Source organism: Tupaia chinensis, unplaced genomic scaffold (genome assembly GCF_000334495.1).
Source record: "Tupaia chinensis unplaced genomic scaffold, TupChi_1.0 Scaffold000247_1, whole genome shotgun sequence".
In the NCBI taxonomy this organism is placed as follows: Eukaryota; Metazoa; Chordata; class Mammalia; order Scandentia; family Tupaiidae; genus Tupaia; species Tupaia belangeri.
This window is the reverse complement of record NW_006159725.1, coordinates 4,903,754-4,922,070: the sequence shown is the minus strand read 5'-3', so window position 1 is coordinate 4,922,070 and position 18,317 is coordinate 4,903,754. Positions and strand designations below refer to the sequence as shown.

Genomic DNA, 18,317 nt, shown 5'->3' with positions numbered 1-18,317 from the left:
CAGGACGGTCCTGCCTCTGGACTATGCGGCGCGCTCAGCATGCTGCTGCGCCTAGGAGTGCTGCTGGCGGCGCTGCTCAGCCTGCTCCGAGGCCCCGGCGCGCACGGTAAGTCCCAGGGGCCCCTCCTGCCCTCTGGGCTATGGGGGGCCAGACCGGCCTCCGACCTGTCCTTACCCCTCAATGGAAGTTCTGCATTCCGCCGAGAACCCTGTCTGGCTGGCCCTCTGGAGAGAGCGGCCCCCATCACCTCTCCCGCACTTGGGGCTCCTGCCCTCTGGCAAGACAGGGTCTCAGGCTCACCTGTCAGAGAAGTGGCAGAAGCTAAGGGGGTGTGCGAGGGGGTGATAGGGGCGATGTACAAGGCTGACAGCCTCCCCGAAAAGTTCAGCGTGCGCTCACTTCTCAGAGAGCCAAAAGTTTAGCCCTGGGTTTTTTGCTGTCTTTTTCCAAGAAGGGGACAGGACCGCTTATCTCCCTGGGGCGGGGGTGGTGGGGGGTGGTGGTGTGACTCTGTTACCCTCTGTCTCTTCCTTCCCTTAGCCTTGTCTCCCTCCCCGTCCACTCATCCCTGCCTTCCCCCCCCACACTCCCCTCACCTCCATCTGATCATTGTCCTTGCTGATCTTGAGCCCCCAACTGCAGAAGCTGCCCTCTGACCCCCTTCTCCTTACGCCGTGCCTTAGCTCAGGCACCTCAGGTCCAGGAAAGTTTCTGCAATTGAGTTCAAGGCCTGGGAGAGAGAGAATGGGAGGGCCTGGGGTTGGAGAGACAGCAGAGAGGGAGAGCAGGGACTGAAACCTCTTCTACTCAACACCAAAATACCAAGTAGATCTTGCCATCGGCCTTGGTGACAGAGCTGAGCCAGGCTGCCCAGGTCAAACCCCGCAGAGGCAGGCTGCATTTTTCACTTTCTAACTCGTGCTTTGAAATCGAGACCCAGACTTGAGGATCAAAGACAATATAGGAAAGAGAGCAAAAGACAGGGGCCGGTGTGTTTTTTATGTCAAAATGACAGCCAGAAAAAGCACGATTGGAGACAGGAGAAGTTAGAGAACAAGAGAAGTGGGACCGGAGCCATTCAGGAAAGACAGGGGGAGCCAGCAGGCCCCCTAAAGTAGATGTGGCCACGGCATTCTCCCAGACGAGAAGATGGGCTGGCAAGGTTAGGCATCTGCCCGGAGCCCCATTGACCCCATAGCCCAAGACTCCTGAGGGGGATGTTTCCCGAGGCGAATGGTGTGTGTCGGGGCGAAAGGCACTGAGCATATAAATGGGAATTGTGTGTAGTCCCTTGGAGCCAAGGGTGCTAGCTCTTTCTAGAGAGTTCTCAGGCCAGTCTGGAGACAGAGTTGATTCATTCTGTGCAACCTCACCTGGCTTGAGGTTGGAGTATCTGGATAGAGCCCTTCTAGAAGCTCAGGGATGGGCCAGCACTACGCCCAGAGAGCTCAGGAGACCCTTTGAAGAAATAGGCAGACGTCAATAAGTAGGATATCTGTGGACCCAAAGAACCTCCGAGAGCAGCCTTGAGCTAGAGCCAGGGTGGGGACCTGGTATGGGGACGAGGGGCAGGCCTGGGGATAGCACCAGACCAGCGACAGGGACTGGACAGAGCCAGGGACTAGCTCGCCTAAGCGCTCCTTGCTGACAAGCATTGGGCCCAGCTTGGTCCTTTTCAGCCACTGCTGCGACTTGCGATCACAGACAGCAACAGGACAGTGACAGTGACAAGGGAACATCACTAGCTCTGTGATCATACCGGTCTGATTCAAGCCCCCCTCTGCTCCTTACTCATGCCAATGGCCTCGAGCCAGTCTCTTGACCTCTCTGACCCCTCATCCTTCTTCAGTGAAAGTGTGATAACAGAGGCCCTGGGGTAGGATGTTGCGATAACGACATGGAACGTAGGTAAAGTGCTGAGCACAGAACTCCGCTCATGGTGAAGTCCTCGGTATATGGTAGCCATTGTCATCCTTGCCACCGTCACCGTCCTCTCCCTCATGCCCGGGGGGTGAGCTCTGCCATCTCCGGTCCTGACACTCTCCTCCCTAGGAACAGAATTGCCTGGCCCTCCATCTGTGTGGTTTAAAGCGGAATTTTTCCACCACATGCTGTACTGGACGCCCATCCCAGATCACTACAAAAACATCTACTATGAGGTGGCGGTCCAGAGGTAAGGGAAGAGGAGGGAGGGGGAGGGAGGGGGAGGGGGGGAGGGAGCTGATGGGTCCGTCTCCCCCTCTTTCCTGACTTGGGAGGATGGCTGCCTTGTCACTGAGGAGAGACCAGGAGAGACGTTGACACATGTGCATCAGTTGACAAGGCTGATTGAGTCTCAGACGCGCTGCACAGTGATGTTCTAGGAGCACCAGGCTGAGAAGGCCAAGGGATTGCCTTTGCCCTCAAGGCTCTTCCATCTTCTAGAAAAGCAGGAAATGCACGCACAGTGTGGTTGGAGAACAGAGAAACCCTAACACCTGCAAGGGCAAAATTAGGCTGTGTTGCAGGGAGGCGAAAACCTGTGTTCCAGATTTTCCTGGAAGAGCAGGCACTTGAACCTCTCATGGTCCCATCTGAGAGGCTTCTACATCACAAATGAATTGGTCAGGGTCTAAGAACCAGGGAGATCCTTTCTCAGCAGCTGCCCTGGGTTAGAGGAAATACCCTGATTGCTGTACAGTTTCTCCCATTGTGAGAGCTCTCTCTCATAGTTTTTTGCTTCCTTCTTTTTCTTCTTTTATATTTTTTGAGAGGTTTTTTGCTATAGGGCACATGCACTCACCAGAAAGAGAGACAGAGAGACAGAGAAAGCGAGAAATTACCCCCCCCAGGGGGATGGCCATGCCACAGCACTTGAACCTCTCATGGTCCCATCTGAGAGGCTTCTACATCACAAATGAATTGGTCAGGGTCTAAGAACCAGGGAGATCCTTTCTCAGCAGCTGCCCTGGGTTAGAGGAAATACCCTGATTGCTGTACAGTTTCTCCCATTGTGAGAGCTCTCTCTCATAGTTTTTTGCTTCCTTCTTTTTCTTCTTTTATATTTTTTGAGAGGTTTTTTGCTATAGGGCACATGCACTCACCAGAAAGAGAGACAGAGAGACAGAGAAAGCGAGAAATTACCCCCCCCCCAGGGGGATGGCCATGCCACAATCCCTTCTCCTCCATTTTCTTCTCGGGATCTTGGGCATGCACGCACTCACACCTGGTGTGAGTTTAAGCCACCAGGTCTGGGACTCAAACCATGGTCAACTATGTGGGAGTCCAGCAACATAGTCATTATGCCAACTGCTGGTCCCTTTGCTTCCTTCTTAAAGAAAAGTTCCTCTCCCCATGCATGTCCTGTGATCTCCTCAGGTACGGGATGAAAATCTGGAAGACCATCCCCTACTGCAGCCGCACTCTGTCACTGTCCTGTGATCTTACCATGATGACTCTGGACCTGTACCACAGTAATGGTTACCGGGCCAAAGTCCGAGCAGGAGATGGCAGCCGGCAGTCCAACTGGACGGCCCTGGGGATCCGCTTCACTGTGGACGAAGGTGCTTTTTCCTCCTCTGGGCTTGATACCTGCTTTGGGGATCCCGTCCAGTCAGAAACTTTGGTTGAGCTTTGCTCTGTTTGCACAGCCCTCCACATCAGCCAGGCCTCCTGGCTGAGGAATTAGCTGCCCAGACATACCCCAAGGTTAGATGAAAATAGCCAAAGTCACTTGAGATTTCAAAGGGAACTGGAGTTGTTTATCCTAAAGAAGAGAGGTCTGGGGGTGGGTCTGGCCAGCTGAGTCACGAGGGCCAGGCCTGCGAACTTATAGGAGGCAGAGAGAGGAAGTGAATCTGTAGGCAGTCCACACAGGGCAACAAGTGAGTGGCAGGCAGAATTTGGATGAGGCTCTCCCCTCCACCCCACCTCCCACTGGGGTGAACTCTCAGGGCTTAGCCTTTCAAAGGAAGAAGGTTCTACTGAAGAAAAGTTGGGAATCTGTCTCGGGAGAGGCGAGAGAAAAGGATAAGCCCTGACTTCGCTGGGCTCTTCCATTCCACCCTTGGGATGGGGCATGCTCTAGGGGTGTGGAGAGCTTTCCCTGCAGGACTAGGTTAGCGCCAAGGGCTAGGAGGGCCTCGCTTCCCAAATGCTACTCTCAGGCCCGCACTCAGCTGGCTGCAGACCATTACCTAGGGAGTGTGCTTTCCAGGCCCTAGCCTCAGAAATTCAGCGTCGCAGTGTCTCGAGTGGGCCTGGTGTCTGTATTTTTAACTTGCTCCTCAAGAAATCTATGTTTTGCTGAGCTGGGAAGCCTGTGGCCTTGGTTTTAGGGTGGTAAAGCTTGATCCTGGAGGCACGGCAAGGGCACCATGCCCTCCCCCTGCTCTCAGTCCTCATGGCTCTGTCCCCTCTCTCAGTGACCCTGACAGTTGGCAGCGTGAAACTAGAGGTACACGATGGCTCCATCCTCGGGATCATCCAGCCCCCCAGGCCTCAGGTGGCCCCTGCAGGTGACACGTATGAAAGCATCTTCCATCACTTTCGAGAATATCAGATTGCTGTTCGCAAAGTGCCCGGGAACTATACGGTATGGAGTTCCCCACACTACAGGGCCAGGGATTCCCTGGCCTCGCTGCTCCCAGCACTGGAAGGGCCTTTCCTGCACCACTGGGAACTTTGCTGGCAGAGTAGAGGGAGGGTCTGGGAGGTGGAGGGAGGAGCTGAAATGATATCAGCCTCAAATGGTGTTGCCCTGATGTGCGTGGGTGGGGGCAGGGACGCACCAAGTGCCTTGTTGCTATTGTATGGAATCCCCTCCCAGCAGGCATTTCATTCCATTTTGGAAATGAGGAAATGAGGCTCCAGGCAGCCCTTGTTCTGGGAGATCTGAAAAGTGCAAACTCAGTTCTCTTTCTACCCCATAGATTCTAGCTCCTTCTGGAAAAACTCTCACTTTCTATAAAACACTCCCTTTTTGCTTTTTAATACAAATTAATTGTGGTAGTTATGGGGACATCAGGTTACATGGATAGCTCCAGGTTCTGATAGCTAAGGGAAAAGTGAGTGAAGGGAGTTGGCTGTCATGGTCCCTAAAGGCCCCAGCTCCTGTGTGCCCGGACATAACAGGGTGGTCTTCCTCACTGTCGTCCACAGTTTACCAGCAAAGTGAAACAAGAGAACTTCAGCCTCCCTGCCTCTGGAGAGGTGGGAAAGTTCTGTGTCAAGGTGAAACCCCTGGTGAGCTCCCGAGTCAACGAGGGGAGGTGGTCCCAGGAAGAGTGCATCCTTGTCACCAAGCCATGTGAGTAGGTCTGGGCTACTGTGGGGTGGGGAGGGCGATGGGCAGGGCTTCGGCAGCCCAGAAAACATTTGCTCCAGTCTGCGGGCACCGGGCACCATGCCAGACACACCCCCATAGCTCTCCATCCTCACCTACCTACCAGACAGGTCCTGTTGTCCCCATGTGAGACATGAAGGGATTGAGACTCAGTGTGCCACAGCCAGGGCACGGTGGCAGAACCAGGCCCCCTGACTCCAGGTCATTCCTCTGGAGCCCCGCCGTGCTTCCCAGGGCACCCCCAGCCAGGGCGCACTCAGTCAGCTGTGCAAGTTCCTGTTTGTCACAGCCTCTGCCCTTCCTCCTCAGACCTCCCTCCCTCCTCCCCAGAGGAAGCAAAACTGAACTCCTCACCAGAGACGCTAAAGTCAGCGAAACCATCCAGGCTTTCAGCCAGGGGCCAGGGCGGCATGGGAGGCGAGCAGATAGAGGAAGCAGAGGCTGGGGTCCTGCCCTCCCAGGCCCTGTAGTCTGGCTGGGAACACCAAGCTTGCACAGAGGAAGCCGTAATCGGCAGTTCGAGGCAGCCTGTATCCAGTGCCCGATGAATCCCGCCAACACATGCTCCAGGAACACCCAGTCCTGGGTAGGGAGGGGCTGGCCAAGACCAAATGACTCCTTAGAGTCACAGTAGACTTTGGCTCAAGAAGGGCCACTTAACAGCTTGCTGTCACTGAAGCCTTACTGAAGAGCAAGATGCAAAGCGTGTTGGGCAGCCCTGTGCTTTTTATGCTTTCATTCACCGGTGTGAGAATGGCTTGAGCCCAGCCGCAGCAGCAAGGTGGTGGGGTGCTGCCGGGATGTGGGAGGGCCCAGGGCACAGATGCTGGGCCAGCCTGAACACGCTGGTGCAACCTCAGGTGCAGCCCTGACCCCGGCTGGCTGGAAGGCTGGGGAAGATGGCAGTGTGCAGACCCAGTCGAGAACCCTGTCCCACCCACACCCTCCCTCCCTCCCTCCCTCTCTCTCTCTCTCCTCTCTCTTTCAATAAACATTTTTAAAGGTTTGTGCCATAGCATGTGTGTGCTCACCAGAAGCAGTGAGGGGGAAAGCGAGATATCACCCTCCCCCCCAAGGAGGATGGCCATGCCACAATCCCTTCTCCTCCATTCTCCTCCTGGGATTTTGGGCATGCACACACACATACCCAGTATAATTTTCAAGCCACTGGGTCTGGGACTTGAACTTGGCTCCATGGGTGTTCAGCTGCCTTAACCATCACGCCACCTGCTGACCCCAAGAAATCAATTTTTTTTAAAAAAAAGAAACCCTAGCTTTACCACTTAGGAGGTGTGTGGTTTGGGCAAGTTACTCAGCTTCTCTGTGCCTCAGGGTCCCGGTGTGTAAATCGGGGTGGTGTCATAGGTGGTCACAAGGGCCAGGCGGTAGAAGTGAAGCACTCGGCACACGGTCAGTGCCGTGCGCTCCACAATGGCCTCCTGAGGTGCACGTGTGCACGTCTTATAGACGAGCAAACTGAGGCTCAGAGCAGTGAAGTCATTTGTCCACAGTCCACAGCAAGTGAGCGGTGAAGCTGTGTCTGGCTGCCCCAGGTCCCTGTGCATAGCTGCTGTCTCCGCCCGCCTTGCTGTCCTCCTGTAGCACACACCGTGAACAGCAAGCTGGAGACACAGCCCACGTGTCTAGTGAGGACTTGGAAGGCCAGGCAGGGACTTGCAGGAACCGAGGTGCATCTATAACTATGGCCTAGAGATCGCCTGTGGGGGTGGCCTGGACTGCTTCACCGAGCACCTCCTGAGAATGGCTGAGGGATCTTGGGGACCATCCCTCCACGTCCCATGGCGCCGACCACAGACACCTCTCTCTGGGCCCGCAGATTTCACTGTGACCAACCTGCTCCTGTTTGCCTCTGTCCTGCTGCTCTGTGGGGCCCTGGTCTACTACCTGGCCCTCCGGCTGTACGTGCGGCGCCGGGGGAAGCTGCCCACTGTCCTGGTGAGTCTTGCAGGGAGCCACTGCCCCATCCTTCCCAGCCTCAACAGAGTTCCTGAGACAGCAGAGAGCTCCTTCCCACCCAGACAGTCCGTTCCCCAGCTCACCTGCACTCAGCCCTGACATGATCAGGAGGCGTCTTTGGCAGCCACTGTGGGAACAGAAGGAGGAAGTGACCAGTAAGCCCAGTCCTGACAACCTGGTGGCTGTGAGCGGCCTGCCGAGAAATGACACCCTTCAGTGGCCATGAGTCCTTTGGTTGCGATCTGCTGTAACAGGCCGTGGACCAGCCCCTGTGCATCCGTGCTTCTGAGGCAGGCACAGTCACCTTTATTTTACCCCCGAGGAAACGGAGGCGTAGAGAAATCACTACGGGGACAGGGTCACACCATGATGCAAGTAAGCTTTGACACTGTGGAAGAATCAGGAATGGAGACTCCACCCCAGAGATGACGAGTGGTCCTCAGGGGCGGAGGAAGGGCTGGGGGTGCAAGCTCTCAGGCTGCCGTTGGGGTAGCAGGGAGCAGAGTGGAGAGGTGATGTTAGAGAGGAGGGGTTCGCGGAGGAAGAGGCCAGGACCTCCCGCTCCTCCCAGGGTGTGTCCCTTGCTACACCACACAGACCTGATACAGGTGGCCAGCTAGCCCGCACGGCTCAGCTTGCAAGAACTGAGCAGCCTTTTCCGAACCCCAGCCTATCTCGGCCCAGCATTTAAGCTCCACCTAAGGTCACCACTGTAGTCCCTAGAACTGGCATTACTATATAATGGTCAAAGTCTCAGCTGGGAAGAAAGGGCCCCAGGAAAGCTCAGGCTGGAATCTCCAGGGGAATCCTAGGATTCCTAGGAAAAAGACAAAGGCTCTGAAATTATTCTGAGTAAGAACTCCAGGAAGTGACTGTGCCTGGCCTGGCGGTGGAGATAAGGCTGCCTGGCCTAATTAGAGGCTTTGTCCAAGCACAAAAGGGCCATGTTCCCAGCTCCAGTACCTGGGGAGAAAAGGATGAGGAGGAGACGGTCAGGTGCCTGACAGCCTTGGACGATCACAGCTCTGCCTTGTGTCTAGCTGAAGTCTTTAGCGCTATCTTTCCTCTGTGTTCCTGGAAATTCGGGTCCACACGTAGTCCTCGGCCTGTTTCACCCACCCTATGAGCATGGTATACATGCAGGGCTGAAGCCGGGTGGGCACTGGTCAAAAGAGGAGTGTGTTCGGGAAATAGGACCCTCAGGAGAGGTGTGTAGAGAGAATAAGGAGGCTGGGACTAGCAGGTGGCATGGTGGTTAAGGGCGCTGGATTCTCACGTGGCCAATCACAGTTTGAGTACCAGACCTGGCGGCTTGCTTTCTCTCTTTTCCCTCTCTCTCTCTGGCTGTCTGTCTCTGGTCAAATTAAAACAATAATAATTATTATTATTATAACAAATAGAATTAAATAAATATTTTTTTTGAAAAGTTTTTGCTACAAGGTGTGTGCACTTGCCAGAAAGACAGAGAGACAGAGAGACAAAAAGCGAGAAATCACCCCCCAGAGGGGATGGCCATGCTGTAATCCTTTCTCCATTCTCCTCTCTGGATCTTGGGCGCACACGCACATATGCCCGTGTGTGAGTTTAAGCCACCGGATCCAGGACTCGAACCACGGTTGACTACATGGGAGTCCAGCGACATAGCTATTACAACAGCTGCTGGTCCCAATAAGTAATTCTTAGAAAGAAAGAAAGAAGGAAAGAAGGAAAGAAAGAAAGAAAGAGAGAGAGAGGAGGCCCAACCCTACAAGATATGGTTCAGGAGGAAGCTGATTGCTGTGACCTCTGGTCCCAAGGGGCTTGATCTCAGCCAGTGTGTAAACTATTAACTTTAATGCAAATCAGTGAAATAGTCATAGATGCAAAAATGCCAGGAATCGACTTCTGGTTTATTTTTTGTTGTCATTACTGTTATTCCTTCTGTACTTTCAGATCATAGAACTGGCTTGTCCTTAAAGTTTTTGGTTTTTAGTTTTGTTCCTCCTCAAGATAAATCTAGCTCATCTAGCCATGACGGCCATTACGAACTTGGTGGGTGACTTACAATGCACAGGGCACTTCCACATTTTGTAGGTGGTTCTCATTCATGAGCTGGTTTGATCTTCCAACATCCCATTGATTGTCCCATCCCTACTGGACAAGCAGGGGATTTCACAGCAGGCCAGCTGAGTAGGCATTCCAGGTTTGTCCTTCACTGCTATGAGACTTTGCACGACTTAAGTTTTCTGAGCTTCAGTCTTCTCCTCTGGGAAATGGGGATAGTCCGGTTTTCCTTACAGAATGACTGGAGAGTGACATTCAACTCAGGAAATCGTTATTGGGTGCTTTGTAGGGCCTGAGCTTTGTTCTAAGCACTGGACATTCATTGACCCCAACGTGAGGCGACAGCTTCTGTCACTATTTCCACTTTACAGATGAGACACTAGCGCACAGGGAAGATAAGTGATTTGACCAAGGTGGGCAAAGCTGATAAGAGGCAGGGCTGATTTGAACCCGTGAAGTCTGGCTCCACAGCACGCATCCTTAACCACCAAGTGACTCAGTAGTCCCAGAGACTCATCCAGTGAGAGTTGCATTTCAGTCATGACGTACAAAGGAAATGAAGGCAGTTGTGCCCCAGTGAGTTAGGAAGTCAGTCAACAAACCTTGTAAGTTTACTGTGTCAGTTTGATGTTGGCTCTGGGGCCAGTGGCAAACAAGACTAGACAGTTCTTACACCCAAGGAGCTTATGTCGGTCGTGTTGGGAGTGGAGAGTGAGTGTGAGGCAGAGGTGGAGGTAGAAAGCAGAATCATTCTGGATCTAAGTTCTAGGAAGGCGCGAACGAGGATAGTGTACAATAATACAAAGAGTGGCTGGAGCCCTGCTTTTCACGTCCTAGTCTGTGTTCGCGATGCACACAGACATACCTGTGAGCTTGCGTCATTTTTAAAGATAGAAATAGATTTATAAACTCACGATTCTGGTGGTCCAAAGTCCTAGGCCTACAGCATGGCTGACAGCAGTGCAGGGCACGGTAGGCACATGCAGGGAGAGATGGGGACTCCTGACCAACTCTCTGGTCTGACAGCCAGCTCTCGCGAGAGCTAACCCCTTCTCGTGAGTGCTAGACCTTGCTAGGTCTCGCGAGACATCATTGATTCTTGAGACTGTTGTCTCCATGATGTAACCACCATGAATCCGTCACCACCACTAGGCTTTATTCTGGACCGTGATGGAATTAAGCTTTGATATAATATGGTTACGATACAGACTGCAATCAAGGCCCAGCTTGGGAATTCCCAGGGACATCTTCAAACCACAGGAAGACCTCTCTGTGGAGGGGACTGCCGAGCAGAGATGAGCAACGGGGACAGCCCAGCTACACACAGTGCTGGGAAGCAGATTCCCAGCAGGAGTGGCGTGTGCAGAGTCCCTGAGGCAGCATGGCACTTGATGTATTTGGGGGCAGAAAGAGCAGAGAATGGGATTAAACAACTTCTCTCTGCCCTTTGACAATTAATGGGGAGCAGGTTCTCTGCTGCAAGTCCTGGGCTTTTCCACTGCCCCCCATATCAGCTGCCTTGTGTCTGGGTCGCTTACAACTCGGAGTAGAGAAATTAACCTGGTGTCCCACATCATAAATGTTAAAAAAATGAAATGGGTAAGATGGTGGGATAGACTAGAATAAAATAGAACATAGCTAGCCTGCAGGTGATAGGGATAAGTATTAGTTTGTGAAACTGGTTTCGGTTACTTGTGAATTGAGTTATGTGTACAGGTTATAATGTAACATTCCTTTTTTGTAGTCCTAGTCAAAAGAGTTTCAAACAGGCTTCTCCATGGTCCAGACTGCTCTTGGGTTTGCAAACATGGTAGATGGTGCAAAGCCACCCAAGAGCTTTCCCAGTGGGCTCCATTCCGCCTGTCATTCCTTCCATCCCTACGAATATAAGCTTCTTATGTGTCTGGCCTGAGCTCAGTGGGGAATTGCATGAGGAGGAGAACTTGATTCTAAATCCAAAAGGAAAGAAGAGTTTGCAGTGTTACCAGGCTCTGCAGCCCCTCTGTTGGCGCTCTCCCTCCTGGGCCGTGACCCCACCTGGCAGCACAGGGTGGTCTCCTGCAGGTCACTTGCACCCCTCTCACTCTGTCCTGTCCTCCCTAGGACTTCAAGAAGCCCAGTCCCTTCATCCTCGCCAGCCAGCTGCCCTGCCCAGAGACCCCTGACACCATCCATCCACTTGATGAGGAGGCCTTCTTGAAGGTGACCCCAGAGCTGAGGAGCCTGGACCTCCATGGCAGCACAGACAGTGGCTTTGGAAGTGCCAAGCCATCCCTGCAGACTGAAGAGCCCCCGTTCTTCCTGCCCGGCCCCCACCTCCAGGCTGGTGGGACTCTGGGGAAGAGGGAGCCCCCGGAGCTGGAAGACAACTGTAGGAGTGGCAGCAGCAACAGCACAGACAGCGGGATCTGCTTACAGGAGCCCAGCCTGGGCCCCAGCACGGGGCCCACCTGGGAGCAGCACATGGGCAGCAACAGCCGGGGCCAGGATGACAGTGGTATCAGCCTAGTTCAGAACTCTGAGGAGCAGCCTAGGGACACACAGGGTGGCTCAGCCTTAGGCCACGATGCTCCCCTGGGACAGGAGGGGCCTGAGGAAGAAGACCCAGCTGTGATGGCATTCCAGGGCTACCTGAAGCAGACCAGATGCACAGAGGAGAAGGCAACCAAGGCAGGCTGCCTGGAGGAAGAGCCCACCATGACAGATGACCTTGGCCCTAAATTTAGGACGTGCCTGGATTCAGAGGCAGGCTGGCCTCCACCAGCCCTGGCCAAGGGCTATTTGAAGCAAGATCCCTCAGGAATGACTCTGGCTCCCTCAGGGGCCACAGTTGAACAGTGGGACCGACCAGCTGTGGAGTGTCCATTCCTAGACTTGAGCAGCTGTGGTGATCTGGGGACATCCAGCTGGAACTTCGCCCATGACCTTGCTCCTCTGGAGTGTGTGGCAGCCCCAGGAGGTCTCCTGAGCAACTTTGACGCAGACCTGGTCACCCTGCCACTGGTCTCCAGCCTGTGCCCAAATGAGTGACCAGGCCAATGGGCTGCTTTTGATTCTGGCTGGGCACTCTCTTGACCTGCACCAGGAGGCAGCTTGGGGGTCAAGTGAAACCTGAGGCCAACCTGGGCACTTTCCAGCAAGCCTGTGGGGGCCAGGGCCGCCTGCAGTGCCCGGGGCAGGAGGAGGGCATCTTGCAGGAGGAGGCAGGTTGTGTGGGTGGCTTTGCCCAGCTCTGCAGACGCTGGCAGGGTTCAGGGCAGGGAGGAGACCTCCCTCCTTGGGACTTCCAGTATCGTTATTCGCTCACAGGAACCGCAGAGTTTTCTGGAGTTGTGTGGTGAGGTCTGAGTCAGCTCAAGGGACCAGCAGTTAGTGTAATGGCTATGTTGCTGGACTACCATGTAGTCGACCACAGTTCAAGTCCTGGACCTGGTGGCTTAAACTCACGCTGGGCGCATGTGTGTGCCGTGCCCAAGATTCCTAGAGGAGAATAGAGAAGGGACTGTGGCGTGGCCATCCCCCCGGGGGATGATTTCTCGCTTTCTGTCTGTCTCTTTCTGGCAAGTGCACACACCTTATAGCAAAAACCTCTCCAAAAAAAGAAAATGAAGTCAGCTCAGACATGGACCTCTCCCTTGGGTGAGCTGGGCATCAGGACGGGCAGACACCCCAAACTGGGCTTTGGGCTCAGAACCTGTCCCTCTGGCGGGATGGCCCTTGTGTCCATTGCAGGCATCTCTCTTGTTCCAGCAGGTGCTGGTGCAGCAGCCAAGCCCCTCACCACCCCTACCCCTGCCGCCCCACAGTCTTGCTCACCCCAGCAGAGACACCGTGGCTCTCTGTGCCAGTCAGAGCTCAGCCTTCTGCCAGCTCCTGGGCTTGCATACCAGCTCACATCATCTCGAGTTGTGGGGGGCTGCGCTTGTGTTTGCTGCTGCTATCAAACTGTAGACCCAGAGGACGGGGCACTGTGCTGGGGTCTTGTCCTCTCTGGGCTCAGCTGTGGGACCTTGGGCCAGCCATTCTTAGAGGGCTTCCGTTTCCCCAGTTGTGGAATGAGAACTCAGTCTCTAGGGGGTCTGCCATGCTGGACCTCTGGGACATCACTTCCAAGCCTAGGCTGGGAGGAAGTGGACTCTGGAAGCCATTTGCCCAGCATCGTGTCAAGAGTTCACAGGTCTATAAGAGTCCCTGGCCTCATACCAAGAGAGCTACTGGCCACTGGGGCCCAGGAGGGGGTCAGCTGTGAGCCCTGCCTGCCCACATTCAGACCGTCTTGATTTTTTGGTTTTTTTTTAGTTTTTTGCTCTAGACCATGTGTACTTGCCAGAGAGAAATAGAGAGAGAGATTAGAAATAGAGAAACTGAGAAATCATCCCCAAAGGAGCTGGTCACGCCACTGTGCCATCTCCTCTTGGGATTTTGAGCACTCACACACACGCACCAGGTGTGTTTTTCAAGCTGCCGAGTCCAGGATTCGAACCACGCAGTCAGCCATGTTGGATCCAGCCACCTTAACTACCATACCACCAGCTGGCCTCAGACTCTGTCTCCAAACAAAGGCAGTTCACAGCCCACAGGCAAGGGTGCTGGGAGGGGACAGGCCTGTGGCTGTCCTCTAGAGTCCCTCTTGGCCCTGCGATTCTCTGCAGCATTGTGATAACGGACAACCTGGCCCAGGGAGCCCAGCACGGCCCCTGCCACTCTGCCCAGCTACCGCATTTAGGTACCAGTGCAATAACTGAACTCCCTCGCAGTCTTGAGGGCGATTCCTCAGGGTTCCCTTGAAAGCTTTATTTATTTACTTTGTTCATTTATTTATTGAAAAGTCAACACAGGACCGTGACCAAATGCTGGGCATCTCGGAAGCCCTGGAGTTCGAGTTCTGTTGCCACTGTTTCTAGCCATGGGATCTAAAGCAAATCGCCTGGCCTCTTTCTGCCTCAGTTTCCCCGTCTGTAAAGTGAGGAAACAGAGACTGGCTGGTTCAATTCAGAGGAATGTGAGGTTCTACTGGAGAAATTGGCTCGAATGTCCCGTCAACACGAAGCTCTGTAAATGAGTGATGTATTCTAATAAATTGTCAGTGTCACAGGCGTCTTGTGAAACCAGTCAGATTTCTCAGGGGATGGTGGCCTGGTGGGCTGGGCACTGATCACATGGGGAGGCCGTGTGTTGTTGCTTTAAAGAAATAGGACTGGTGACTCGCTCAAATCGGACAGACGCAGGTTCAAGTCCTCCTGCGAACGTGCATCGCCTGTAACCTTTGACAAATTATGCTCTCCACATGGACTTTTCCTGCCTGTAGCATGAGGATTACCCCTGGTGGAGATGAGATAACGTACAAAAAGAGTGGAACGCCATGCCCGGCATGTGATGTGCTGTGGGTGAACAGCTGTCATTGGCTGGAAAGGGAAGTAGGCAAGTTTTTCTTGGAAACAGGCCACAGTTGAACAGTAGAACGAGCCAGAATGAAAGATGAAAGAGATAAGGAGTGTGCAGCAGGGTTCTTCAGATACTGAAAAGGGTCGGTGGAAAGTCCAGTGCAGTGTTTTGGATGTGAATTCTGACAACATGGAAAGGGAGTGAGCCCCTACCTTACAGGAAGATGGCAGACAAGACCTCCCCAGAGCCCTGTCACCTGTTCCCCTCGGCCTGGAGCTGTGTCCCGGGGGGGGGGGGTTCTCATTAGTGCGGAAGCCATCTGCATTCCAGGAGCAGCCTGCTCCTTCCACGAAAAACCACAGGTGGGTTTGACTCGCCCTTCAAGTTCAACCCAGTGGGGACAGTCAAGCCAAGGCTTCCTCTGGGCTTTACCTTTGGTCTCCACCTGGGTCCCTTAGGAGGGGACTGGGGACACCTCACCCCTCTCCCCTGTGTCACCTCCAACCAAGCCTCTCTCCATGTCACTCTGAAAAAAGAACCAGTTCTGAGGAAGTGCCGAACTTGTCACCTCCAGAGAACTTGATCACTGTCACACCATGTCAGCCCTGGAGGCCTCCCTGAAACAAGTGCATTGGTCACTCTCTCCTGGGTATGAGGTGTTGGAGATGGCTTCTTCCTCATGGCAAAGGCCCTTAGCCCCTGAGGGGTGGATGTAAACACGCAGGAGTTGGAGCCGGTGTGGAGGAAGAGAGAGAGTGAGGAGTGGCTTGAGGGTAGCTCCACCGAGGCACAGGGTCTCCACAGCCAGGCTCACCTCTGCCGGGACTGCGTGAGAGGGCGCTGGCTCACTCCTCTGAAGCTGCTCTGTCCCCGCCCAGCACAGCCAGGGCTGTGGCTTCTCAAGAGAGAATTCTTCTAAGCAGCCCAGCTAATGAGACACTTCCAGACTTCTTGGGAATTTGGATCAAAGTCCCCGGCAGAAGGTTCTGATTGTCTTCCCCTGAGCAATTTCCTGCAAGGGCTTTTCCAGCCCGAGGACTGTGTGCTGCCATTTCTGTGAGCTAACAGAGCGAATGGAACTTCCTCTTAGGAAAGAGAGGGGAAATGGACCAATAGTGACTGAAGAGGGAACTCTCCTGAACTGTGTTTTCCCAACTTGGCAAATAGCTGAAGTCAAAGAGCCTGCCTTGTCCTCCGAAGTACTTCTGGCCCCTCCCCACCCCCGCCCTGCCCAATGTACAGGCTGTCACAGGACTCGTACAGCCCCTCAGAGCTTGGGTCCCACTCACAATGTCCACACCGCACTGCTGACGGGCCTTCCCAAGCCGCACGTGTGAACAGCAGAGGAAAGCCATGCTGGTTCCCCCAGGGACAGCAAATGGGTACCCAGGAGAGGTGGGTCCAGGCAGTTAGAGCTGATTGCATCAAGCGCTCATCTACAGGACATTAGATACTAGGAAGCTTGACTCACTCATTTCCTGTTGCACTCATGGGCTTGGAGGTTTCTTTTAAAGCAAACTCATAATTAAATGTACTTTTATTAATGGCCTATAGCATCTTTCCTCACTATCAGTTTGATCTTAACTTCACTTAATTTCCCATAAACCCCCAAAAAAGGAGGTGGGACCCAATAAGCACGCCCACAAGGATGAGTTGTGTGCGATGGAATCAGTGTTCCAAAAAGACCCTGGCAATGCCTAAAGCACAGATCAGAGAGCAGACAAGACAGGAAGCAGGGAGACTGGGTTGGAGGTATTTATTGTAGTCAGCACTTCATTTCTTCAACAAACATTAAGCTCCTACTATGTGCTAGACATGGTGTTCAGCCCTGGGTCCAGAGAGCCTCATGGAGCATGCTCTCTGGTTATGAAGACAAAGAACAAGTAAACACACCAACAAATTATTACCCTCCACGATAAGTGCCATGAAAGAAAAATACTCCTTGCAAAGGATGAGGCAGGAAGCACAGAATAGTAGGAGGTTGTCTTAGCTCAGGCCACTATAACAGAATACCTAGATGGGTGGCTGGGGGTAGGGGAGAGGTAGCTCAACAGACACTTATATCTCATAGTGACAGAGGCTGGGAAGTCTAGGATCAAGGAACCAGCTGACTCTGTTCTTGAGGGCTCTCTTCCTGATTTGCAGATGTCTACCTTCCCTCTGTATTCTCACATGGTGGAGAGAGAACAAACTCTGGTCTCTTCCTCTTCTTATAAGGACACTAATCCCTTCAGGGAACCCCATCATCATGACCTCATCTAACCCTAGTTACCTCCTAGAAGCCCCACCTACTGATACCATCACACTGGGGGGTCAGGACTTGCGACATATGAATAGGGGAGATACAAATATCAGTCCATAGCATAAGCTTATATAATCATCCAAATGACAGTATGGAGCAGAACAGTTGGAATGGAGAGGAAGGGAAAGATTCCAAAGACATTTTAAAGGAAAAATTGTTAAGACAGGTGACAGACTGGAGTGAAAAACAGGAAGCAGAGGTGCTAGGCATGCTCAAACTTGAGAATGAGAAATGCAGACTACGAACAGGGAAGGGAAAAGGGGGGATGATGAGCTCTGGTTTATTAATGACAAGACACTCCAAGAAAAACTCTTCTAGCAGTTGTGAATGCCCTGGCCAGCCCCTAGGCAAGGGCTCAGGTTCAGAATGTTGATGTGAGTGCCATTGTGCTGTCTGTGACCCTCTTTTGGATGAGCCCATAGCCCTGTGTGTAGAGACAAGGACACAGGCTTGGTGAAGATCCCAAGCTCTCTATGGCCAATATGCAGTCAGACTATCCACCTGATGACTTCCTGTCTTGAGGGAAGGGAGGCTGCCATCTCTTTGGCTCAGAGTCACAAAAGCATCTGACCTCTGTCCTGCAGACCCCAGCCAGGAGCTCACTGCCTCTTTAGACAATAAGTTGAAGGTACAGCCAAGGGTTCTATTTAGCAAATTATCTGATCTGCAGAGCTGGAAGGCTCTAAAGTGGGCAGGAACAGGGGAAGGGTGCACACTGGCATGTGATCAGCAAAGGCTGGTTAGGGCTGTACCTGGATACTTCTACCTGTCCGGGGTGAGAGGGGCTGTGGAGGTTAAGGTCTCCCAAAGGCCTTAGAAAGAACAGAGAGACATTCTTCAGGATCCTACCACCTGGTCAACCCAGCCTTGACCCTCCACTTACCCATATCCCTTCTACCTCTCCCCCAAGACAGTTTCTCAAAGTAGCACCTGCATCTGAATCACCTGGGTGTGTCTATTGATAGCTTCTTAAGCTTCTCCTCAAGGCCCAGAATTTCTGAGCATGACTCCCAAAGACCTGCTTAGGAAGTGAGTTACTTTAGGGACTATCTCGATGGTTTGCTGCTTGTTGGTTAAAACTGGCCCTTCTCTGCTCATTGAATGGCATCACTCAGTCTATACCTTGAAGTGACACCTGGATGAGTTTCCAGACATCTGAGCAGGATTTCTGCCCTGAATGCTGTTGAGCTGCCCCAACCCCGAGCTCCATTTGGATGTCTAGCATGCACCTAGAATTCTCCATCCTCCCCTCCATACTTGTAACTCCCCCGATCTTTTCTGCCTAA

General features: G+C 53.2%; 1 protein-coding gene across 2 annotated transcripts; it reads left to right on the top strand.

Annotated features, from left to right (window-relative positions):
- Positions 1–6: 6 nt before the first annotated feature.
- On the top strand, positions 7–12,822 carry IL10RA (interleukin 10 receptor subunit alpha). Of its 2 annotated transcripts, none has more exons than XM_027772002.1 (7): positions 7–106; positions 2,060–2,174; positions 3,359–3,543; positions 4,405–4,574; positions 5,141–5,288; positions 7,162–7,280; positions 11,448–12,822. In XM_027772002.1, the coding sequence occupies exons 1-7, from the start codon at positions 40–42 to the stop codon at positions 12,372–12,374; spliced, it is 1,731 nt and encodes a 576-aa protein (XP_027627803.1). In that variant the 5' UTR covers positions 7–39; the 3' UTR covers positions 12,375–12,822. The 2 variants fall into 2 exon arrangements, with proteins under 2 accessions (XP_027627803.1, XP_006148913.1); XM_006148851.3 differs by having other exon boundaries at positions 2,054–2,174.
- The last annotated feature ends 5,495 nt before the right edge of the window (positions 12,823–18,317 follow it).